The sequence below is a fragment of the Panthera leo genome, chromosome B3, assembly GCF_018350215.1.
Source record: "Panthera leo isolate Ple1 chromosome B3, P.leo_Ple1_pat1.1, whole genome shotgun sequence".
Taxonomy (NCBI): domain Eukaryota; kingdom Metazoa; phylum Chordata; class Mammalia; order Carnivora; family Felidae; genus Panthera; species Panthera leo.
In genome coordinates this window covers 94,817,533-94,844,688 of record NC_056684.1, presented here as the reverse complement: position 1 = coordinate 94,844,688, position 27,156 = coordinate 94,817,533, and the positions used below count along the sequence as shown (strand labels likewise).

The following is a 27,156-nucleotide window of genomic DNA, read 5'->3' as shown; positions in this document are numbered from 1 at the left end:
ACAATGATAATATTTGAATAGTAACCCTAGTAAATGGATAGGTTATTTTCAGTCTTCAACTTCTAAAATATTCTCTCATTTTTACTACGTGAAATGTTCACTGCAACCTGTATTTCAGTGAAATGTGTGTTGAAAATGGATTTCAAGGAAAGGCATGAAAAAAATAGTGATTCTTGCATCTCGGTGAAGTAAGTAGTTCTTCTGGGAGAAACTTTTTTCTATTCCTTGAGTCTGTAAGCATACCTTATGCTATGCCTCTCCACATAGAAGCTGGGCTTGGTTTGCTTATCATCTGTATATGTTTTAATTTAGAAAATGTAGGGCCATAGAACAGAAGCAGGAAGTTAATCATATATACTTTTATCCCCTTTCCTTCAATTTACACCGTGTTCTTATTCATTTTGTTTTGTGCCTGTATCCTTATGGATAAAGGTGCCTCTACTCACCACCCATTCATTTGTTATTCTTTCTTTCTCTATTTCTTTCATATTATCTCCGCATAGCCAGGTATTTATCACTGATACATGGAAGGATATCCTAGCAGATACTGTGAAAGCCCTGCCTTCTCTTCTTAGCATGTTGTGGAGGTTGCTGAAATTTCTTTCGACAGGTTCCACATTCAGTACTCTTCTCTCTAAGCACTTTCTCTGGACTCAGCAATGTGTTCAGCCAAAGCATGAGGTTGGAAGGTTAAGAACCACAGAATAATCCTCAACTAATGAGGGATGGGAGGTAGTAGACAACACCCCACAAAGCCTTCTTGCTCTTCACAAGGAGAGCTTTGAGGTCTGTTCTCCATAGCCTCTCCCAGGGTTCCAATCAGCAGGGACCCAGGCTTCCCACAAAGATGACCAGCTCATTAGTGCTCCTTTACTGGCTTTTTCCCCTTTCCTTTCCCCCTTTTCTGCTCCTTCAGTATGATTCCTTGCATCTGCACTCAAGTTAACTACATATATCAGGACCTATTTTTGGAAAGGCTCAAACTGAGACAAAGACCATGCTAGTTGAGGTGTCTCTGTTCTTCCATTCCACCATCGTGGGGCTGAAGACCACTCCCCTGAGGCATGGAGCCTTTCCCATGAGATTCACTGTGTCCTCGTTTATCTAGCTGGTCACACTCAGTGACCTCAAACCAAGAAGGGATACACAGATACTCTGCTCTTGAATATCCAGCTGTTTGGGATTTGGTGTGTGAACCAAGAGGCCAGTCCTCTCTCTGTCTGGAACCCACTGAAGTGTCTGTTGCTCAGCCCAAGAAAACTCTTCTTTTTGTTTACCAGAAGAGGAACTGAAGGGAATATGGCCAGAATTCCCTTTCTCAAAGATATTTCCTAAAATATATTTTCCACACTGCAGTTATTGAAACTCTATTAAATGTTTAGGATTTTGGAAAATAGAGACAACAGACTGGTTTTTCCTCTCTTCCTCTTCGTTCCCTTCTCTCTCTCTCTCTCTTTCTCTCTCTTTTTGTTATCCTACTTCATCACATTTCTCCCAGGACCAATAATTTATCTATCAATCGATCAGTCAGTCAGATTCCTACCGCAGAGCACATCAGTCATGCTAGAATGTTGGCATACTGATGTTGAAGAGGACAGTCACATCTCTGTGACAACTCCTATGGTAACCCATGCTTGCCATAATTAAGTGCTGGCAAGATTACCTTTCTGAAAACCTGAATGGCACCACAGTTATTTATAAGCCCTGCATATACACAGAATTTTTATAGCTGGTGGTATCTATGTGTGTGCTATGTTAAAAGCTGACTTAGTTGGAATTATTTTTATGTAATTTGAGTCAGGTGTTGGTAATAACTAAAAACATGTTTCAAATACTCTATTAAATTTCACTTAATTTGGAAAATTTCCTTTGTTTATTGTATGTATTTCATTTTTTCTACTTTTTGCTTTGGTTTCATGAACATCCCAAATAAAACTTATATTGTCCATTCAGTGTTTCTCTTGTCCCTTTTTCAATCTTCATGTTTAATTTCTTTATTACTTAACAATGAGCTGAAAATGGTAATCTGTCTCTCAGATGTTGCTGTGAAGAATGTATGGATGTCTAGATCTTGCAATATGTTTTAGGACACTGCAGTTTTGTCATAGTAAGAAGGAGACTGATGACCTCTGTGGCCTTCCATGTTTGTATTGATATAGTGATGCGGTAATTTGACCAACACATGCTATAGTCATTTACTGAACACTCAGCTACTTACATGATTTAGTGTAATAAGATTTATCTTTCTCATTTCCTGTCTACCTATATAAGTGCTAAAGAAGAATCTTATAATGCACAGACTCAGGATGGTTGGACAATTTAAGGACACTGTGAAACAAATAGCATTCACTCACAAGGTGGATGATGAAATACGTATAATAATTTTTGCTCATAAGCTTTGAAAAGTCCTGTGAAAATGTTGAATTTTGAAAAATAATAAGCTTATAATGCACAGACTCAGGATGGTTGGACAATTTAAGGACACTGTGAAACAAATAGCATTCACTCACAAGGTGGATGATGAAATACATATAATAATTTTTGCTCATAAGCTTTGAAAATTCCTGTGAAAATGTTGAATTTTGAAAAATAATAGTTTCAAATTATAAATTGAAAATTATTTAAAATATTAATAAATGCTTAATCATGTTTGCTTAAAATGTGTATGTCTTTAAATGTGTTTTATATGACATGGTATAAAACCTCCAAAAGTCAAAATGATCCTAAAATATCTCAGCCATATGCATCAGAATAAAATAGAACAGTTGAATTTTATAGTGACTAAATTTTTCACACCAGTCACTCATTTATTAATTTGCTCCCTTATTGATTTGCCTTTCTAGTACTTATTAAGTACCTATTATGTGCTAAGTGTTGGACCTGGCTATGATAGTGGTAACAAAAATAGTAACAGAGGGTATCACTTTTTCAGTGGATATTTTTTCCTAGACATTATTGTAAACACTTTAGACATGTTAAAGCATCTCAAAGCTATAAGCTTGTTAGCAATTGCTTTCCTCCATCTCAACAATGAGAAATTGAGTCACCAAGAAGTAAAAGAACTTGTCCAAGGTCAAACAGCTATTAAATAATAGCACAGTCAAGATTTTAACTCACGTGTCTCTTACCACTCAAACACCCCACCACTTAATGGATAATGGAATCACTCAGATAATAGAACCACCACACTACATCTGGCTCAAGAGCTGTTCTAATAGCCTGGCTAATATTATACAATGTAATATGAAAGGGAAAAATATGGGGACTATGGAAACCTATAAAAAGGGAGTAAATAGCCCAGGATATATTGCATTACTCTTTTATAAACCTCCAAATTAGCAAAGGATCCTTCCAATAAGAAGTCTCCTCTAAAAATACATTTGATAATAGAAAAAAATATTTTTAAGTCTTCCCATTTTAATTTTTTTTCTCTAAGACATGCTTTACACTTAAGCCTAGTAAATTCTAATGCCTCTGAGGTTCTTAAGCAAAACCTCATAGTTTAAAAAAACTGATACTTATAAAATCAAAAGTAAGACACTGAAACAAAATGGCAGCAATTTCACCTTTTATCTTTTCAGTATTTAAAGCTAGAAAATTTTGATTTTAACATATATATATTCTTTTTTTTATTTTTTTAATTTTTTTTTAACGTTTATTTTATTTTTTTTTTTTTTTTTGAGACAGAGAGAGACAGAGTATGAACAGGGGAGGGGCAGAGAGAGAGGGAGACACAGAATCTGAAATGGGCTCCAGGCTCTGAGCTGTCAGCACAGAGCCCGACACGGGGCTCGAACTCACGGACCACGAGATCATGACCTGAGCCGAAGTCGGACGCTTAACCGACTGAGCCACCCAGGCGCCCCTGTATATGAATATTCTTAAAGTCTTGAAATCATTTGCCATTATTGTGTTCTTCTTGGGGTGTTTTTAATATCAGGGATAATCAGAAAAATGAATGCCATCTTCAACAAATCTAAGTTGGACGATATTCTTTTTTCAATTCAGATTTGGGAAAGAGAGGATTTTTTAAAAAATAAGACAGTGGATATAGTTCTATATAGTGCTTTATAGGTACGACAGTGGTCTTGTTATATATGTATTATTTTTCTGAACTTTGGAATTTTCTTGAGCTTTTTTCTTTAATAGAAACTAATAGAAGCTCATCTTTATACAAGTCGATTTCAGGGGCAAATATTTCTTGAGTTAATGTCACCATTGTATATTTCCATAGTCCAAACGTATGCTGTTAATGGCCGTTAAGCCTTGGGACTTTAAATTTTACTAAAATATGATGTAAAACAAATGAACTGTGTTAGCATGATATAAAAGTTGGAATCTCTAGAATTATACTTTAACTAAATACCCTTGTGAGATTATGCTATTTACCTCACATTCGGCTATGGGGATTTCTTTTACTTTTTCATGGCAACATATTGATAATTAGACATAATATCTATTTCTAAAATATTTAAATAGTAATATTAAATAGCTCTTTGACAGAACTTTCTTTTGTACTAAACTGCAGCGCCTTTTGCATATTATTTTCACTATGTGAGTTTTCCAGTTTTAATCATAAATCTTTATAATTTCAAGTAAACACCTCACATGGGCTATTAAGACACTTTGAAAAACGTCCATATTACTTAAAATGATGTTAGAAGGACCAACATGCAAAAAATCATGTTTAAAAATGTTATCCAGGCAATTTGTGCCCATCCCACAGAACCATAATAATAGTATGGAATTGTTTTCTTGTTCCTGTCTGTTTTTTGGCTTTATTTTGTTTTAACAAGGAAAGACAATATTGGACCACACAAGTTTGCCTTTTATTCTGAGAAAATCACTCTCTACTCTAAGTTGAAGTTAATAGTTAAAAAAAATTATACTGTACAATTGAATATTTCATGTGTTTTTGATGTGGATTTACAATACAGTTTTAACTTTGGTATAAAATATTTCTGCATATGTAAGATTAGACACCAGCGTACTGCATTCCCCCGTCTTCATTTAAGGATGCGTTGTGTAGGCCAGCACTTCATTGTAAGCAGAAAAAAGTGCTGCATGTGAACACAGATAGTTTTTGTGCTGTTTCTATTTTGAGTGTTTGGTGAAAAGTCTAACACAGCATTTTTTTGAATGGATATTTATCTTTATATTTTTTAACCTGAAAGTTTGCAAGGGAATTATTTTCACTGGGGAGATTATTATATAACCTAAACATTAGGGTGGCAGGAGTCACAGTTTGGCGACTATGTTTGAGCTCTCATTTGCTTGTTTTTTTTTTTTTGTTTGTTTTTTTTTTTATTTTTTTTTTTCATTTGCTTGTTTTAAAGCAGTTATGCAAACTCACTGTCTTAGACCTTTTGTGAATGGAGAGGTTAGAGATGAAGTATGGGGACTGCATTAGAATTAGATGATTTGTTATTCCTTTCAAGATCAAAAACCAGGCCCACTGCTTGGTGAAAGACTGGAATGATCTATGCCTTTATCTCTTATTCAGTTGGGTTCAGGCACAAAAATATATCATAGCACCTCAGAATGATCCACAAATTAAATAATTGATGATCTTCCTTATGAAAATACAAGGACTAAACAGCAGCAATATGAAAATACAAGGACTAAACAGCTGCAATATTTGTACCTGGCAGAACAAAAACAAATAATGGTTGTCAGTATTAAAAGAGAAAGGGATTTTTACTTAAAAACCTTAATCTTTCTTGTCATTCTAATTTTGGAACAATAATCCAGGAATACATAAATTTTAATTCCTCTCTCTCTGTGTAAGATTCTTAGTGCACTTCTACAGGTTTATGCCATGTAATTAAAATATGTAACCATTATATCCGGTTTAAACTTGATGATGCAGTAAGATTTTGGCAAAAGAAAAGAATATGCCATTTTAATTGTTTGAATAAATATAAAGCATGCTGTTGAATTCCAGTTGTAGGAGATCTAAATAGTGCATTTTTTTTTGTTTGTTTGTTTGTTTATGTCTTTTAGCATCTCCGTCAATTAAACTCTTGGTGGATGACCCTATAGTTGTAAATCCTGGAGAGGCCATAACATTAGTATGTGTTACGACAGGAGGAGAGCCTGTGCCCACTCTCACCTGGGTCAGGTCCTTTGGGACTCTGCCTGAAAAGACAGTTTTGAATGGAGGAACGTTGACCATACCTGCCATCACCTCAGAAGATGCCGGTACTTACAGCTGCATCGCCAATAATAATGTGGGAAACCCTGCAAAAAAGTCCACCAACATCATTGTGAGAGGTAAGTTGGCCTAGAGAATGTTACCACATAGATTTCTGTGTTAGCGAGGCTATCACAAAGCAAATAACGTTTGGTATGAAAACATTTCCTCAAATATTGCATGTATGTGTCATATACATAGAAAATTATTTATAGTTGATGAATGATGTCTAATTCTAAATGGCAACTAAAATTCTGAATCTTAATAACCATGCTTTCTTTATATTTGCATCGAATGGTTTTCATAACATAGTCTTAGTGATACTATGAAACTATTCCACTGAATAGTTTTTATAATATGTTTTTAAAAAAAAAAATTCATTAAAACACAAATGTGGCATAGAGAGTTAATCATTATTTTAAAGATTGCATATCAGTTTAGAAGTTTAATACATGTATCAATTTAATGTTTAATAAACATTTATTGAATCCCTATTACAAGCGGGGCTCTAAATTGTAAATTGTAGGATTATATAGAGATCTACAAAACATTACCTTGAACTCAAGGATTATACTGTCAGTGAAAATAAAATATCTCACTTAATAGCCCTGTGATCCAGCGTTGGGGAGGCATAAGCAAAAGCTATAGACATATAAAAAATTGCAGTAACTGCTGGCTGAGGTTGTTAGGAAATATCTAATCACGTTTACATCAGTTTGTAGAGGCTGGGAAGTTTTAACAGATAGAGATTAGAGAAAGACATGGAAAAGTCTGACAAATTTATTTGAGGAATTGACATAAAAGGTGGATCATGAAGTTGACATTAGCGTTGATGTTCTCGTGTGGCTGCTGCCAGCTGGTGTGTTGGTACTATATGTAAAGGAGATTCTATCCCTGTAGGTTGGAGGATGTTAAGTTACTGTGCAAGGAGATTGTGTTTCTTCATGTCTCATCTGGCATGGTCCTGGGTTGGGATGGAGGATGGACACCAATGCCTCTAAATTTAAAATAGATACTCACATGCCTAAGAGGACTTGCCTCACAGGCAAATGAAAGTTTCTCATGATGGAGGATTGTAATGGAAGCAAAACATAATTGAATGTATTGATATTAACATTTGTAATTTTGTGAACGTAGGTTGCAGGGGCTTCAGGGACCGTAGCTATCTGTTCTTATCCAATTATCAGAAAAATGGTACTTGACCAAAAGTATACTCTATTCAAAATATTGCAAGGTGTTAGATGTAAATGAAGCACTATGAAAAATGCACTATCTGCTACCAAATTGTAGGCTGTACGATGTTTAGTAATTGCAAGATGGACCTTTATTTTATGTATCACTACAAAGTAAAGTGTAATGTCAATTAAGGTACCACAGTGTTTTCTTATTAGATACAATGTTACTGAAAGCAGTGTTTCAGATCTGTATATACTTAGGTTTTCTTTTAAGCCATGTATCAACCATTTACTATGTATAAAAAGGAAAGTAAAAGAAAAACAAGTTGATTAAATTATTCCTAAAATTTCACACTCAGAACCAAGCCAACTGTTTCAATCCCAGTCTTTGTTGACTATGGCTTTCCATACATCTTTCTTTATCATTAAGGACATTTATAATCCAGAATTACAGAGAAATATGGTCTCTGATTTTCTCTCAAGTTAGATCATCACTGCTTTGCCGTGTTGATAGCAATCATAAGAGAATACTGAATGTGAGATACATTCTGATTTTAGAAGTGTTTGAAGGTGAACATAATAGGGATTTTAAAACAAATGAAATGTGATCTTTACTTCAGCTGTTTGATTTCAGAAACTTCTACTGGATGACTACCATATGCTAACAACTCAGCAAATTTGTAAGGGATGCATGGGGGTAACTACAAAAATCAGTGACTACCCTCACAGGGGTTCACAATTCTGTAAGAAAGATAAGAATACAAAGGAATAACACATGGAAATGAATAAAAAGGCAGGGTCCATGAATGGAAGTATCCTAACCTTCCTAACTTGGATATCAATATTGCTGGCATGGACTTCTCTAAGCCTGGTCTCACTGAGTAACCAGATTCTCCGGCCACTCCAAATTTCAAGGAAGGAAGGAAGGAAGGATGGAAGGAAAGAAAGAAAAGAAAGAGAGAGAGAGAAGGAAGGAAAGAAAGAAAGAAAGAAAGAAAGAAAGAAAGAAAGAAAGAAAGAAAAAAAGAAAGAAAGAAACTGTACAAATAATCATGTTTATTATTCCCATTTTTATTTGTTTGCTTTTAAGCACATGCTTTCCCAAATAGTCATGAAATAATGTTATCAAATATTGCTATAAAAATTTGACACTCATTAAATTATTGCAGAACTATCCTTAAGACTCATGGATGCAATGTAGAATCTTTCATTCCACTATTTTTTCAAGGATGGGAATTCACTAGAGAAAAATAATGCATTAAATATAGTTTGACCAGAGGATCATCTGCAAGTGCATTGAATTCCTATACAACTGGCAAAATATCTGGCATAAAATATTTGTGTTTCTCAGGCCCCCTCTGTGAGGGACTACAATCCACAGCACATAGATGTTCAGAGAGTGATCTGCTCTTCCCCATTCCATCTAGTTTTAATCCATGTTCTTACAAAAGACAATTTCCAACTTTGATGGGAGTGACCTAAACATGTATATCCCAAATTCATACATTTTAAATTTTTAATTTATCTGAAGTGTATGTGTGCAGAGCCACAATGTATTCCCAGTGGAGCCTCTCAGCAATGGCATTCACATAATTCATAAAGTCGATTTGACGAGATTTGTCTAAAATCATATTGAGTAGAGAAATAGCCTTTGTTAATGGGTCCTAGATTACATGTGGGGAGAAAACTGCTATAGTAATGTGAGGCATCTGATTCCTGCCACCATGGCCAAGAAATACAGTTAAAGAAAATGGTTTTCTTTTTATTATATCAAAGAAATTATTTTCGAGTCTTCTGAATTTGTAGACCTCTGCAGTGTCTCAGATTAACTGTGTTATGGATACAGTAAACACGAAGCTCTAGGTTCCCCCCCACACACACACACATTCTTATCTGTAATGAAATCAAGATCCATAGACCAGAATTTTGAGCAAGCACAGGGATATTTTGTGTGTAGAATTCCCATTACCATTGGAAAATATTCATGGATCAAATAAGAGCATGGGGTGAAGACAGGAATAAAACTCTAGAAACATTTCTGAATTGTCATTTGTTGTGTTTCTTTATTTTAATAGAAAACACTTTAAATAATGTAGACAGAACTTCTTGTAGATAACATGCTCAAAACTGAAGAGGAACGTCATATGCTTTAATCTTTTGTTAGATATTTATAAATATAGCTGCAATGCCTTTTCTTATTCTTTAAGAAGTTGTCATGATGGAGCCACATTTTTCCTGAGTCAGAAGAGAAGCAGGATGGCCTGGGCCCACTGCTTTCCAAGCTCCTTTTCAATATGTCATTTCCATGATTTTCATATGTCATGAATTGAACCACCGTGTTGAACAAGCATGGTTCATAACACGATCAAGACATTATTGTATTTTAGTTTCCTGTGGTTTCTTTAAATGTTATTCAGTGGCTTAATCTTCCCATTTCAAGAAGAAAAGTCAGCATATCTCCTGACCCTTATCCTCATTATTAGAAATGGAGAGAGTCTTACAGTTCATTCAAACCACAAGCACACATTTAGTTCAGGGTTTCTGGATGCATTATCCAAAATACTAGTAAAATTCTAAGCCTGATTTAATGCAAAAATTTCTCTCCTGCTCAGCTTGGGTCCACATTAGGTTGGAGACTTGCAGTGGGAAAGCAGAAGGGATGTATATTGACTTCTTCATCTTTGTCTGTTTATCTACCACCCTCCTGACTACCCACTCCACCACTGACCTGATCGCCAGATTCTGACCTCCCTGGCTTGTGGTGGGGTAGAGAGGTCTTCTCTATATAAAACATTTGTCTTTCTTATGTGGCACATTAAGGGACTCTTGGGAGATTCCTCTATCTAGAAGACATGTATATTTATGTGGATTAAGGATTGAGCTCTAGTGATGGAATCTCCCAAGAGCCCCTTAATGTGCCATATTCCCTGAGCACAACCTCTTATGCTGTGTCCTTTCCTCCTTTCTGCTGAAGGCTTCTCGCTTTCCTTTGGGCAGCCAACTAAAGAGAGCCCAAGACAAGTCTGTGCTATTTCTCTTTGTCTGTGACTCACATCCATTTAGTGGAAATGTTCACCAGTGATCTCTGGGAAAGCACACAAATTCCAGTGTAGCTACCCTATTGCCCACACAAGTTTTGGCTTCCTCAGATGTATCAGGTACCTTTTCAGGGAAAGTACTTCAGAGCTCCATCTGTTCCAATGAAAAGCCTCCTCAGTAGGATTGAGATGAAATAGACAGGTCGTTTGTCTGCTATGTTGGTCCATATTGGCTCTATCTTCAAACTGTACTCTGAATCTGGGCATATGTTACCAAGTTCACCATTACTACCCTTGTGTAAACTATCAATGTATCTCCCCTAGTTTATTAAAATAGTCTTTTCTTTCATCTTTACACTCCAGCTTTGCTTTTAGAAGCCCCTCTTTTATCTACTGTATTAAATAAAGTAGACTAGGCTTTTAACAAATAGACCTATAAATGTATTTACTGAAAACAGAAACACTATAGATGTTTCTCATGAAAGAGTTCAGGCATTTCCTAGTCGATAATGTTGGTGAGAGTGTTGTGTGTGTAATTGGTATGTGTGTATGGGGTGGGGGTGGGTGGGTACAGGTAGAAATGGAGAGTCTGATCCATGCAGTCATTCAGGCACCTAGGTTGATGATGTCTCTGTCATCTTCAATCTGTGGCTCCTAAGGCTTCTCTGAGTAATACCTCCATCCCTCTTAGCTGGGAGTGGGAAGGAGTTTGAATGAGCACACATGGGAGATTTTTATGGAGTAGGTCTGCATTAGTTCCACTCACATTCTATTGGCTAGATCTTAGGTGCATAGTCACGCCCAGTGACATGCAATGACATGAAGGCTGGGATATGTCTTCTTACTGTGTGCTCAGGAATAAGAGGGCATGGGTGTTTGTCAACAGCCACCCATTCATACAAGAGACAAAGTGATTGGCATTATCTCATTCTACTATTGGAAACTCCTCCCATGACTTTCCCTAAAATGGAATTTCACCTAAAATGGAATTCAGATTCCTCCTCATCATTTCTTGCCCCTCTTTACCCACTATACTTTATACTCATTATTCTTCTTTTTCTTTTCCACAACTCGGGACTTGAACATTTACTGTTCGTTTGGCCTAAAATGTTAATTTTCAAATACTATCTTCTGGGAAGTCTTTGACTACCCTCTCTGAGATAACCTACCCCTAATCCCCTTGCATGATTTGTTGTTTCTTCTTATTACATAACTACCTGGAGTTGTCTTATACATATCTTTATTTATTTGATGAGATTTGATGAGTTTGATGAGACTATGGGGACAAAGAATTTATCTGTTGTCTTATTCAGTAATGTATCCCTAGAACCTAGAAAATTACCCAGCATATCATAGATGCTCAATAAATATATGTTGAGTAAATAGATCTCTTTTATAAGTTTAATGGCTTATATTAAACATTTCTTCAGATATCTGTCTCCCTTTGATATCCTAATTATGTACTAAATGTTATTAATGTAAGTTAGGAACTTTATATACATGTTAAATCCTACTCAACATCTGTGTGATATGACTAGCTCATTTAAAAGGCCACATTGTTCCGATGATTTATTGCAGTGTAATAAGCCACCCCCAAACAGTAGCTTGAAACAGTAGCTGACATTTGCTTTGCTCACAACTCTGGGGTTTGAAAAGCTTGGCTAAAAAATTTAGGGTCTCCTATGATTGCATTTTGAAAGCGGCTAGTGCTGGGATCATCTTCAAGGCTTTTTATTCAAATATCTGTTGCCTAGACTAAAAAATTTAAACAGCTGAGTTCTTTAGCTCAGTCTCTGTCCTTCACTCTCAACAGTCTCTTTGCATGCTTTCTCCACATCGAGGGCTCATAGTAGCCAGAATTCTACCGGATCCCAGGACAAAAGTCCCGAGTGCTGTGTGGATACTTTTAACCTGGGTTCCAAAGTCATGTGGTGTCATTACTGCATTCTATTCAAGGCAGTGATAAAGGCTGGCCTGTTTCCAGAGGGGATGAAAGGGAGGAGTGTCAAATAATCTGCAGACATGGTTTTAAATAGGCACCCCAATATGTGGCATACTCCACAAACCATATTCTTCACATCATACTCCCATGCTGTCTCAAAGCTCACTTATGCCTCTTATTTTTTTTTCCCAATTTCTCCTTAATTTTATCAGCCCCTATCTTGAACCCTGGCCTCTGCTAAGTGATATTGTAAACAGTTTTTTTTAATTTTAGAAATATCCCAGCCTCTTTTTGTTGGCTATGATCTCAGATTTCTAATATGGAAAGAGAAAAAATAGGTTGTCAATATTGAAATAGATTTAACCTTTATGGAGGAAGTCAATATGTATTCAGTGAGGCGTGAATTTACAGTTTCCTAACTGTACAGAAATATACTGTAACCTCCAGGAACATCATAACCTTCTATACTGAAATGTGTTGATTTACCTAACTAGTGTATCCACATGAAATGACTGAGTTCTCTCTAAAACTCTGAATTGTAATATTAAGCACATTTAGTGGAAATACATCAAATATTAGTGCTCGTAACACTTAAAAATGATCTTTAGGCTTATTACAAAAAATGTTATAGTTCTAAAATTCTATGAGGAAAAAAATTGCGAGCAGTTGAGTTTATCAGTTCCATTTAGGTAATAGTAATAGTTATGTTCCAAGCTACCAGGCGTACTGTATACATTAACTTTTTAATAATTCCAAAATACTCATGAGGTAAAAAATATTATTTCCATTTTAAAGAAAAGTAAAACTGAAGAGGGAACAGTTAAGTAACTTCCACCAAACAAGCCTTATTTAAGCAGCAAAGCTGAGATTCAAAACCCATACAATGTGGTTCCAGGGCCACTGTCTTAACCAAGGTACCATTGTGCCTTTCAAAATTTAGCCAAATTTAATATATATATAATATAATATAATATAATATAATATAATATAATATAATAATATATTAATTAATATATAATATAGTAATTATATAAATATAATTATTTATAAATATATTATATTTTTATATAATATAATTTATATATTTATATATAATATAATTAATAAATATATATTAATTATATAAATTAAATATATATATATATACACACACAAATATACATATATATTCCATTCCCCAGCCCCCAAATTTAACTGACTAATATCCTTTATTGTTTCCTGTATTCTTGTCTTGCCAGAGAGTTACTAGGTATTCTTTCTGGGTTGTGAATTGAATATATGTTTGTATTTATGGAAAAAAAATTCCCAACACTGTATAGAGTTCTTCCTAATTGCACTGTTTTCTTCCCAGATATATAATTGTTTTTGATTGGAGAAAATTGTTTTTGTTAGCACTTTTTCTCTGTGGTGATGGCAGGCATACTTCAAATTCTAACCAACACAGTGTTTATAGTTTATGATTTTCTAAGTAATACTGAATTGTGAAGGACTTAACATGACTCGTTTACTTCTAATGGCTCTTTTAAAAATTACTGTACAAGAATTTTGAAGAATTTGTATTCATTTTAAGAGACCAATTGAATCATAGAAGATACAAAATAATTGCACAAATAAAGCATGCAGTATAAATGAGGAACAAAACAAGTTACCTAGACTTAAAACAAGTGTGTTCATTGTTTTTACTGAAAGTTATCTATCTCAAGCTCTTGACCAGAGAGTCAGTCAGAATTGACAATGTTCCATAAATAATTGATTCAGTTTAGGTTTCTATGTGTTTCTAAAAATAAAGTATTTCTGAATTTCCAATAATAAGGTCATTGCACTTCCCAAGCATTGAGATTAATCAAATTAAATTTTCAGTTGTCAGTAGTTCTCTTTCGTGATCTGTCATCAATAAAAACTATAATGATAAAAGCTGAAATTGTAGAAAAACAGTCTTTAACATTCTTCAAGAGCAAAGCTGTCTGCCGTGTGCAGGTGTTCTAATTATTCATGTAGATTAAATGCTCTATTTCTGTTTTCCCAATTTAATATTCTGTAGTAATTACATCTCCCCAAAACACCAGAGAGGATTTTATTATATTATGTTTTATAGCTCTGAAATGGTTTCATTATTATTTTTTAAAAAATTAATCTGGGCTACACAAAATATGAAAATTACCACATCCAGTAGTTCTCATCTGAATATAGATGATAGCTCAGTTTCTTTTCATAAATAGGATATATCTCACTTATCTTTGTTCATTGAAATAACATATGAGGAATTATCATAAAATATAAATTCAAGTGAAAAAAGTTTGTCTAGATATTGCATAGTCTTATTATGTTTACATAATGATGTACAGACAGCTTAGTTATACATGTTCACTTCATTAAAAACTTACACTGTCCTCCATAGTAGATGGAGTCTCTCATATTTATCCAAAAAGAGACTTGCCAATTGGTAGTAGTGTCTTAAAAGTCGATACATGCTGGGGCGCCTGCGTGGTTCAGCCGGTTGAGCTTCTGACTTTGGATCGGGTTTTGGCCCATGGTTTGTGAGTTTGAGCCCTGCACAGGGCCCTGTACTGACAGCTCGGAGCCTGGAGCCTGCTACGGATTCTGTGTTTCCTTTTCTATCTCTGCCCCTCCCCAGCTTGTGCTCTACCTCTCTCTCTTTCTCAAAAATAAATAAACATTAAAAATAAATAAATAGAGGTGCCTGCTGGCTCAGGCGGTTAGGTGTCCAACTTGGGCTCAGGTCATTACCTCGTGGTTATTGAGTATGAGCCCTGCGTAGGGCTCTGTGCTGACAGCTCAGAACCTGGAGCCTGCTCCAGATTCTCGGTCTTCCTCTCTCTCTGCCCCTCCCCCACTTATGCTCCGACACACTCTCTCTCAAAAATAAATGAACATTTAAAAATTAAAAATAAAATAAATTTTAAAAATAAAAATAAATACATAAAAGTTAATACCTGCAAATAGAAAAGAAGAATCTCATTCAAATAACATTATTTTAAAAAATTTTTAATCAGTTTCTTTGAAGGCATTTTATATATTGTTTTGTTTTTGGTTTAAGTTTTTGGTTTTTGGTTTGTTTCAGCCATGATACAGTGGATGATGGGAACCCAATGCAAAAAAAGAGAGAGAGAGAGAGGTGGCATTTTACTTATCGGCTTAGGTCAGTGGTTCTCAGTTGGAGGCAGTATTTCCTTTTAGGGGTCATTTGGCAGTTTACTGAGACATTCTTGATCGTCATGGCCAGGAGTGGTAGTGTGCTATTGGTATCTAAAAGGTAGAGGCCAGGAATGCTGCTGAACCTACAATGCCCTGGACAGCCTCGACAAAAAATAATTATCCTAAGGGTCAATAGCAATGCTGTTCATAAACTCTGACCTTAATTGGTTTCCCTTAAAACCAATCTGAAAAGTGCATAAAACTATATACATGCACACACAACAAAAGCAAAGAAAAAACAGAATTAATTCCAAAAAACACTGTGCATTTTGATACAGTATTAATATCAGATTGTAACGACTTTTTTTTTTTCAACGTTTTTTTTTTGTTTTTTTTTTTTTTTTTTTTTTATTTATTTTTGGGACAGAGAGAGACAGAGCATGAACAGGGGAGGGGCAGAGAGAGAGGGAGACACAGAATTGGAAACAGGCTCCAGGCTCCGAGCCATCAGCCCAGAGCCTGACGCGGGGCTCGAACTCACAGACCGCGAGATCGTGACCTGGCTGAAGTCGGACGCTTAACCGACTGCGCCACCCAGGCGCCCCTGTAACGACTTTTGACATATCTCTTAGAGCTGCAGATGTCAGTACTCCTTAGCCTGACAGTCCTGTTTCTCTGTAGAGTCATCTTGGGAAGAAGCTGTCATCTGGCCCACATGGGAAGTGCTTACTGGGAACTTAGAGCAGTACCTTTTCTCTTTGGCCCATGGTCATCAGCTCCTATCTCCTGGGTTATAATGATCTCTCTCAGTCTCAATTACTCACCTAGTCCATGTCTTCAGACTCTTTCCTCTGAAGCTCTATACTCCATTCACTAACATTTCTCACCTCATTTGTTAAAGTTTTTTATGTGATTTCTAATTTTTGAAACCTACTTTTTACTGTAAGAGTAAGAACTATTATAGGCTATTTTTTAGGCTTCTAAAATGTGCTTCCTCCCCCTTGTCATTCATTGAGCCCATGGAGTCCATGAACCCAATATTGTCATTTATGGGCAGTCCAAATACTGTAAAATCTGTGTGCTTCCCGTAGCACTAGAAGATATCCTGTCAGGTTATCCAAGACTTGAAACCAACATAATGGAAAATGAAATAATGGATATTTATGTTGCCTTTATCAATTTCCTTCCTAAACGTTCCCCTGATTATTCTGGTGTGGTGTGTGTGTGTCTGTGTGTGTGTGTGTGTGTGTGTGTGTGATATAAAGACGATGTAAAATGTCATAATATGGCTCCTTCTTACAGTACAAGTTAAAAGCTAACTTTATTTACAGAAGTTTGTTTTTGAAGGATTGTTCCTAGTGTAATTCATTTCATTTCACACTGGCTGTTAATTTCCTTTGACAGATGTAGAAAAACTCAAAAGGGAGGCATGTAACAGATTGTAGTTGGCCTATTAATTTGGGAGTTTATTTAGTGTGAGCGCTCAGAGAAATAAATGAAGATATTCACTTAGATAGAAAGGTTATGGTTCAGTAATTCTTTTCCTCTCATAGTATTGGAATTCTAGACTCAGGGTCCCTGTGATTTTATTAGTTTTAATACTTTATTATCATATAATACCCCCCTGCTTGCTGATGATATAATCTGAATATATTAAAGCACTATCTTAAAAATGAGGTCTAAGATATTACTTTATTTTTACTTTTTATTAAATATAACAGAAACAGTGGAAGTTATAAGTATATAGCTTAATGAACTTTCACAGAGTGAGCATATGTATGTCACCAGCCCTCAGACTGAGAAACAGAGAATTAATAGCCATCAAGAAGCTTTCCTCTTGGTCCTCTTTCACAACCTCTATTTTGACTTTGAACTTCTTAGATTAGTTTTGCTCTTTTAAACTTAAAAAGAACTATAAAATGCAATTTGTATATAGATTTCTATCCCAATATTATGTTTGTAAGATTCATATGCTTCTGTGTGTGGCAAGAGCCTTTTTATTTTCATCATAATATAATGTTCCCTTGTATGCATATAATGAGATTATTTGAATATTTATGAACTTTTATTTCTAGTTTGACACCTTTGTATGCATAGTTATGCTCGGAATATTTTTGTACCAATCTTTTGGTAAACATATGAATATTTATTTAAATTTATTTTTATTTTTTATTTTTTAATTGTTTTTAAAGTTTATTTACTTTGAGAGAGAGAGCGTCTGGGGAGAAACAGAAAAAGGGAGAGAGAGAGAGAGGGAGAGAGAGAGAATCTCAAGCAGACTCCACACTGCCAGAGTGGAGCCTGACATGGGGCTTGAACTCATGAACTATGAGATCATGACCTGAGATGAAATCCAGAGTTGGATGCTTAACCAGCTGAGCCACCCAGGTGCCCCTAAATTTATCTTTAAAGTTTATTTATTTGAGAGAGAGAGCTAGCACATGTTTGTGCATGAGTGGGGGTAGAGGTAGAGAGTGAGGGAGAGAAAATCTCAAGCTGGCTGTACACCATCAGTGCAGAGCCCCATGCATGGCTCGATCCCACTAACAGTGGGATCATTACCTGAGCAGAAATCCAGAGTTGGTCGCTCAACTGACTGAGCCAACCAAGCACTCCTGAATGCATTTCTTTAATAGATATACCTAAGAATTGTAGGGTAAGAGAATATTAATATCTAATACCAGATTCTCCAATTTACACTTGTACAGGCATTCTGTTTGTACCACACCTTGTCAACACTTGATATTGTCTATATTTTTATTTTAACCACTCTATTGGTGCTATGGATTCATACCGTGGTTTTAGTTACATTTATCTAATGATGGACAAGTCAAACAACTCTTCAAATGGTTTTGACCATTGGATTAACTTTTTGACAATCACTTTTTCCAGTCTTTTGCCCTCCCCCATGTGGGCCTGATGACAATATGTCCAGAGATTGCAGAGCATCATTGGACCCCATGCCCCTACCTAGAGATTGAATGATTGGGCATTTTCCAAATGCATACCCCTGATTTCAGAATTTTTTTCCTACCTGAGAGTTTCCATACAAGTGGGAAGCCTGTGTAGAACTCCTAATTTAGCTGATGGTTCTTCAGTCAGGAATTGAGATAGTTCTGCCATTAAAGGCTCTCCCCATGGGTATCAGCAGTAGCATCCTCACTGGCAACCCTGCATGTCTTGTCCTTGGTGTTAGACCAGTCCTCCTTATACGGGTAACTGGACACAGGGTCTTGTCTCAGTGGGGAAGGTCTCTGATTAATGTGGTCATGCACCAGTCCCCAAGGCTCCCCCTCCCACACCTTCTGGGTTGTATTTTTCCTTTTTTATTTGTAGAGTTCTTTGTGTATTTTGATATGTCATTTATTGAATATATTTATTGAAAAATAGTTCCTCTTACTTAATGCTTGCCTTTTCACAATCTTAATGTTGTCCTATCATGCATAAGTCTTAATTCTGACAGTCTAAACTATCAAAAACATTTTTTAAGGATAATGCATTTTGTGTCCTACTTAAGAAATCTTTTCCAAACCTCATATAATAAAAATATACTCTCCTATGTTTTCTGCTAGAAGTTTCATTATGTTACCTACAGCTTTAATCCTTAGTTCATTTCAAATTGACTTTTATATGTAGTTTGAGGTAGGAATAAGGTAATTTTTTTTTCAATTTCAATTCCTGGTTAACTCATTATCACCTGTGTAATTGACCATTCCTTCCATTATACTGCAGTGTCACCTTTGTCATACATAAAAGTAACAGATACATGTGGATGTGTTTCTTGGACCTATGTCTTTTCTATTGGTTTTTGTTTATACCTGTGCTAATACTATCGTATCTCAATTAGTATAACATGATATTGATCTTTAAAATCTAGTAGTGTAAGTATTCTGGATTTTTTTTTCTTTTTTTCAAGATTGCCTTGGCTATTCTTGGCCCTGTGTGTTTCCATATACATTTTATAGGCAGCTTAATTTTTACTTCACTCCCCCTCCATAAATAACTCTGAAAATTTTATTTGGATTGAGTTGAATATACAAATATTACAATCTATCAACATTGTCTACTACTTCATTACTGGTTTTTAATTTCTTTCAAAAAAGTTTGTAATGTTCAGAGGAATGGTCTTAAACATCTGTTAGATTTATTTTTAGTAAATAAATTTATTTCTTTATTTATTTATTTACCAATTTATTTCATGTTGGTATATAGCAATGCAAATTATTTTGTATATTGACTTTGCATTACTCAACCTTACTATAGTCACCTACTGATTATAATAATTTGTCTTAGATTCTTTACATTTTCTATGTATACAATCATGTTCACCTCAAATAATGAAAGGTATATTTCTTCCTTTAATGCTTACATATTTTATATCTGTTTGTTGACTTGGTTTATTGCCAAAGATATCCAAATTACATGTGCAATAGAAGTAGATTATCACACATCATTCTCTTTTTTCCAATCCCCAGGGGAAAGTTTTAAGTACTACACCATTAAATGCAATGTTTACTGCTGACATTTTCATTATATTCTTCTATGCATAATTAGCTAAGAACTTTTAATGAGTGCTAAATGCTATGAAATAATTGAATCATGCTGATAAAACAAGAAAAGAGGACTAGGGGAACAAAGAATATGTGAGACATACAGAAATCAAACCCAAAGGAGAAGAAAGAAAATAATTTAAAAAGAGTATATTTCAATAAAATATAGAAAAATGACAAAGAAAAAAGCTGAAAATATGTTCTTGGATAACATTAACAAAGTTGATAAATTCCAAAAGGACTGATCAAAAAAATAATAGATAAAATACAAGTTACTATCATCAGGAATGAAAGAAGTGGCATTACTACAGAATTTACAAACTTAAAAAGACAATGAAGGAGTTTTATGAACAACTTTATGCCAATATAGGTTTATTGAAAAGCACAATTCATCAAATTTAACATAAGAAATATTTTCAAATTTATTTACATTATTCGTATTCTAAATATTAATTAAAGAAACTGAATTCATTATTTCAAAATTCCAAAAGAGAAAACATGGCCAGTTGACTTCACTAATGACCTCCATTAAACATATAGGAATAAATAATAGCAGTCCTATACCCATTCAAACAACTCATAAGGTCAAAGAGGACGAAACGGTTTCCAACTCATATTATAAGGCCCCCATATCCCTGGTAGTGAAAAAAGGCAGTACTTTATTATAAGAAATGAAAATTAAATACCACTAGACTTCATAACCACAGACATAAAAATTCCATAAATATATTATCAAATCAATTCCACCAATATATAAACAGGATAATACAGAATTATCAAGTATTGTATACAAGAAATGCATATTGGTTTAACATTCAGGTAGCATTTAATGGGGGCCCCTGGTGGCTCAGTTGGATGAGTGTCCAACTCTTGATATTGGCTAGGTCATGATCTCATGTTTGTGAGATTCAGCCCTGCATCAGGCTCCACACTGAGCATAGAGCCTGCTTGGGATACTCTCTCTTTCTCTCTCTTTCCTCTCTCTCTCTCTCACTCTCTCTGTCCCTCCCCCACTCTTGTACACTCTCTCTCTCAAAATAAATAAATAAACATTTAAAACCCAAACAAATAGCAATTAATGCAAATACTGCATTACAAATTAAAGTGAAAACTAATAGTTCAATTGATACAGAAAAACTTTTGGTAAAGTTTAACATCAATTTTATAAATACAAGGCGACAGTTAAACCTAATCAAACACAACTACAAAACCCTGCAGCTAAGGTAATACATAATAGTAAAATACTGAATACTTCCCTTCCTAAGACTGCCAAGAGAATGATGTCCATTGTTGCCACATCTATTCAAAATTATACCTTCTGCAGTTTCCACCAGTGAAATAAGACAAGACAAAGAAATAAAACCCTATGGATTATAAATGAAATGAAACTGTCATTATTCTCTGATGACATATTCTTAATACATTTTTAAAGAACAAAACTTACCATAAAAAATTGGTTTTATGAAATGCTAAAAACTTCTATTTATAAAACAACAACAACAACAACAAAACACTTATTAAAGGGTGCCTGAGTGCCTCAATCCATTAAGCATCTGACTTCTGGTTTCAGCTTGGGTCATGATCTCACAGCTTCGTGAGATCCAGCCCCACGTCAGTCTCTGTGCTCATTGTGCAGAGCTTGCTAGGGATTCTCTCTCCCTCTCTCTCTGCCCCTCCCCAACTCATACTGTATCTGTATCTGTCTCTCTCAAAATTAAATAAATAAATAAACTTAAAAAAATACACTGTTAAGAAAATAAGCCAGAAATTGGGAGAAATTACTCTCCCCACATAAGCATGCAAATAACTTGTATCCTGATTATAGAAATAACTCTTACAACTCAGTAATAAAACAACAAACAAGCCAATATTTAAAAATGGGGAGGGATTTTCAGTACCAAAAAAGATATTAAAAAAAACAAGTCAGAAAACATTGTTTTTCTTTTTGGCAATCTTAAGTTTATGTAAAATCAGTGTTATTTTCTCCTTAATTATTTAGAAAAGAATTTTCGGGAGAAGCCTTCAGGGCTCATAGATTCTTTGTACAGAGATTTTCAATTATAGATTAAGTTACTGTGATAAATATGAGACTATTAAAATGTCTATTTCTTTTTCAAGATTTTTTTCCCTATGAAACTATGTTTTTTAAATTGTGAATTTTATTCGTGTAACATTGCTATAATTAAATATATATATATACGTATATATTTATACATATACACACACACACACACACACACACACACACACATATACATATATTCTTTTTTTTTGTCAGTGGTGTGCTAGTAACCCAGCTTCGGGGGGAAAAAAAAAAAGTTTGATTTATAAGATTTACCAGTTTCCATGCTGTGTGTAATCAGACCATGGCCAGTTTCAAGTTGTATCATTGGGAAGATATGCACGTACTTTGTTGTCTTGAGTAGATATGAGGTAGTTACAACATGCTACTGTTGTAATTTGTAATGAAACCATCATATTGGTAATTTATGTCTTACTTGGTTTTCCCTGCTTAGTTGTGTTTGAGGTCATTCAATGTCATTAGTTACTTTAAAGATTCAATTTTCACTTTTTTTTTTTTTTTTTTTTAGTTTTCTCTGCTGTGCAGACACTGTCTGTTATAATAATTTCTACCCTTGATTATTTCTTTCCTTCTATATCTTTAGTTTTGCAATGTTAGTTTCCAGCCTCTTATAGTATTGATTATATTATTGGTTTTTAACCTTCTCTATTTTGCCTGATACAGGTGTAGGCTGTAAATCTCCCTATAAACATAGTATTAACTACATCTGGTGAGTCTTGATTTGTAATGTTTTTATTATCATTCAGATTGAAATACTTTATAATTTCCACTATGATTTTTTTTTCTTTGATGCAAGGGTTATTTAGAATTATATACTTACACATATACGTATATATAAGTATATATTATACACTTATACTTATTTATATGTAAGTATATATGTATATATAGGTATTATATATTTATATATCAATTATATATTTATACATAATTTAAATATTTATATGTCAATTATACATTTATATGTCAATTTATATGTCAATTATATTTTTATAATATATTTATATATTATATAAATTTATATGTATATGTAAATTATATATTTATATATTTACTTATATATTATATACTTGTATAAGTTCCAAACACATGAGATTTTTAAATTATATTTTTATTATTTATTATAAATCAATCATTATTATCAGAGTTCATATTCTTTTATTTTTATTTTATGACTCAGCATGTTGGATTATATTTGTTCTTTTTTTGTTATTTGTCTTCTTTTTTTTGGAGTTCTTGAGATGGGAGCATACATAATTTACTTGACACTTTATCTTTTCTATTGTATGCATTTGATGGAAATAAAGTTCCCTCTCAGCACTTCTCTGGCTGTGTCCCACACATTTTGAAATGTTTTATTTTTATTTTCATTCAGTTCAATGTTTTTTTCATTTCCCTTGATACTTCCTCCTTGACCCATAAGTTATTTAGAAGTATGTTGTTCAGTTTCCAGGAGTTTGGAGATTTTCCTATTATCTTTCTGTTTTTGATTTCTAGTTTGATTCTGTCTGGTTGGTGAGCTCACTCTGGATGACTTCAGTTCTTTTAAATACATTAAGATTTGTTTTAGAAGTAGGATATGTCTTCTTTGATATGTTCCATGAGCACTTGAGAAAAATGTCTATTCTGCTATTTGGTATAATGTTCTGTAGGTGTCAGTTTGATCTTCTTGGTTGATGGAGTCCTTCAGTATCCTTGATGATTTGCTATCTAATAGTTCTATCAGTTTTAAGGAAGGGGTGTCAGAGTCTCTAAACACAGTTGTTGATTTGCCTATTTCCTCTTTCAGTCTTATCAGTTTTTTACTTCACAAATTTAGGTGCTCCTATTTTGTTTGTTTGTGAGTTTTGTTTTGTTTTGTTTTGGTGTATACACATTTAGAACTGCCACATCTTCTTAGTGGTTTAATCCATAGGCAATGCATACTGTCCCTGACTGAGTTCTGCAGTTTTCTTTGCTGTGAAGTCTACTTTATCTAATGTTGTTATATACACATGTGTGTGTATTTACTTTTACTCTACCTATATCATTATATTCAAGTGAACTTCTTATAGACAATAGATAAATGAGTCACTTTTTTAAATTCACTGTGCCAATCCGTGTTTTAATGGATGTATTTACGCCATTCATATTGGATGCAATTATTGAAATGTCAGAGCTTAAGTCTGTCACTTATCTATTGTTTTCTGTTTGTTCTGTTTTTCTTTCTTATCTATTTTTTTCCTGCTTCCCTGTGGATTATTTGAACATGAGGAGCTTCTACTTCCTGGAATATGTAGTAGAAGTACTTTCCCTTCTTCTTTCCACTAAATATAACTTTTTTTGTAAAATTTCCATTTTTATTTAGTTAAATCTGTAGGGTTTTTATTATTACATCTCTTTGTGTAGTTTTGTTTTGTGTCCCTGGCTGATTTTCTAAGAGTTGGGTTGTTTTGTTCATTTGTTAATATTTGGATGTTTTAATAGTTTTCATACTCTGTGCTTACATGTGTTTTTTCTATGTTTATCATGCTTCAGTTTTTCTGAGTGCTCTGAATTTATTGGTTTTAGTCTGTTTTCTTTATCGCTTTCCTTTTCTCCTCTCTTTCACTGATTTTATTTACACTTAAGATTAGGCCTTTCAATGAGTTTCATTCATACATCAATATTAATATATATATATTTGTGTATGTATATATATATATATATTTTATATTTATATCCAAATATCCAAGTTAGCATATAGTGCAATAATGATTTCAGGAGTAGATTCTAGTAATCATCCCCTATATATAATACCTAGTCCTCATCCCAACAAGGGTCTTCCTTAATGCCTCTTGCCGATTTAGCCCATCCCTCTACCTAAATTCCAGCCACCCTCAGTTTGTTCTCTATGTTTAAGAGTATGTTATGTTTTGTCCCTGTTTCTATATTATTTTTGCTTTTCTTCCCATATGTTCATCTGTCTTGTATCTTAAATTCCACATAAAAGTGAAGTCATATGATATTTGTCTTTCGCTGACTAATTTAGCTTAGCAAAATACCTTCTAGTTCCATTCATGTTGTTGCAAATGGCAAGATTTCATTTTCTTTGATTGCTGAATAATACTCCATTGTATACATATACAGTATCTTCTTTATCCATTCTTCTGTTGATGGACATTTGGGCTCTTTCCATACTTTGGCTATTGTCATTAACACTACTGTATATATTGAGGTGCATGTGTCCCTTTAAAACATCACACCTAGATACTTTGGATAAATACCTAGGAGCATAATTTCTGGGTCATAGGGTAGTTCTATTTTTAATTTTTTGAGGAACTTCCATACTGTTTTCCAGAGTAGCTGCACCAGTTTGCATTCCCACCAGCAGTACAAAAGGGTTTGTCTTTCTCTGCATCCTCATAAACGTCTGTCCTTGCCTGAATTGTTAATTTTAGCCATTCTGACTGGTGTGGGGTGATATGTCATTGTGGTTTTGATTTGTATTTCCCTGGCGATGAGTGGTGGTGAGCATTTTTTCATGTGTCTGTAAGCCATCTGGATGTCTTCTTTGGAAAAGTATCTATTCATGTCCTTTGCCTATATCTTCAGTGGATTATTTTTGGGGGGTGTTGAGTTTGATAAGTTCTTTATAGATTTTGGACACCAACCCTTATATGATATGTCATTTGCAAATATCTTCTCCCATTGCATAAGTTGCCTTTTAGTTTTGCTGATTGTTTCCTTCTCTGTACAGAAGCTTTTTATTTTGATGAGTTCCCAATAGTTAATTTCTGCTTTTGTTTCCCTTGCCTCCGGAGACATGTTGGGTAAGAAGTTGCTGTGGCCACGGTCAAAGAGGTTTTGCCTACTTTCTCCTCTAGGATTATGATGGCTTTCTGTCTTACATTAAGGCTTTTTATCCATGTTAAGTTTATGTTTGGGTACGGTGTAAAAAAGTGGACCAGGTTCATTATTCTGCATGTCGCTGTCTAGATTTCCAAAACCATTTGCTAAAGAGACTGTCTTTATTACATTGGATATTCTTTCCTGCTTTGTCAGAAATTAGTTGGCCATAAATTTGTGGGTCTGTATCTGGCTCACTTTTCTGTTCCATTGATCTAAGTGTTGGTTTTTGTGCCAGTACCATACTGTCTTGATGATTATAGCTTTGTAATACAGCTTGAAGTCTGGGATTATGATGCATCCAGCTTTGGTTTTCTTTTTCAGGATTGCTTTAGCTATTCGGGGTCTTTTCTGGCTCCATACAAATTTTAGGATTGTTTGTTCTAGTTCTGTGAAGAATGCTGGTGTTATTTTGATTGGGATTGCATCGAATATGTAGATTGCTTTGTATAGTATTGACATTTTAATAATATTTGTTCTTCCAAATCCATGAGCATGGAATATTTTCCTTTTTTGTGTGTGTTGGTCCTCTTCAATTTCCTTCATAAGCCTTCTATGATTTTCATCATATAGATTTTTTACCTCTTTGGTTAGGTTTATTCATAATTATTTTATGGTTTTTGGTATAATTATCAAGTGGGATCAATTCATTCATTTCTCTTTTTTTTAATTTATTGTGGTATATAGAAATGCAACTAGGGGCGCCTGGGTGGCTCAGTCGGTTAGGTGTCTGGCTTCAGCTCAGGTCATGATCTCGCGGTCCGTGAGTTCGAGCTCCACGTTGGGCTCTGTGCTGACAGCTCAGAGCCTGGGGCCTGTTTCAGATTCTGTGTCTCCCTCTCTCTCTGACCTTCCCCCATTCATGCTCTGTCTCTCTCTGTCTCAAAAATGAATAAACGTTAAAAATTTTTTTAAATAAAAAAATAAAATAAAATAAATGCAACTAATTTCTGTGCATTTATTTTTATATCCTGCAACTTTGCTGAATTCATGGGTCAGTTCTAGCTGTTTTTTGGTGGAATCTTTTGGATTTTCCATATAGAGTATCATGTCATCTGCAGAGTGATACTTTGACTTCCTCCTTGCTGGATCCCTTTTATTTCTTTGTGTTATCTGATTGCTGAGGCTAGGATTTCCAACACTATGTTCACT

The 27,156-nt window shown here is 34.4% G+C and overlaps 1 protein-coding gene across 1 annotated transcript in view; it reads left to right on the top strand.

Annotated features, from left to right (window-relative positions):
• MDGA2 (MAM domain containing glycosylphosphatidylinositol anchor 2) overlaps positions 1-27,156 on the top strand; it is an 855,787-nt gene that overhangs the window by 574,782 nt on the left and 253,849 nt on the right. The window contains exon 6 of the mRNA XM_042943085.1: positions 6,004-6,273. Within this exon, the coding sequence (XP_042799019.1) occupies positions 6,004-6,273 (270 nt within the window). The remainder of the gene's footprint in view (positions 1-6,003; positions 6,274-27,156) is intronic.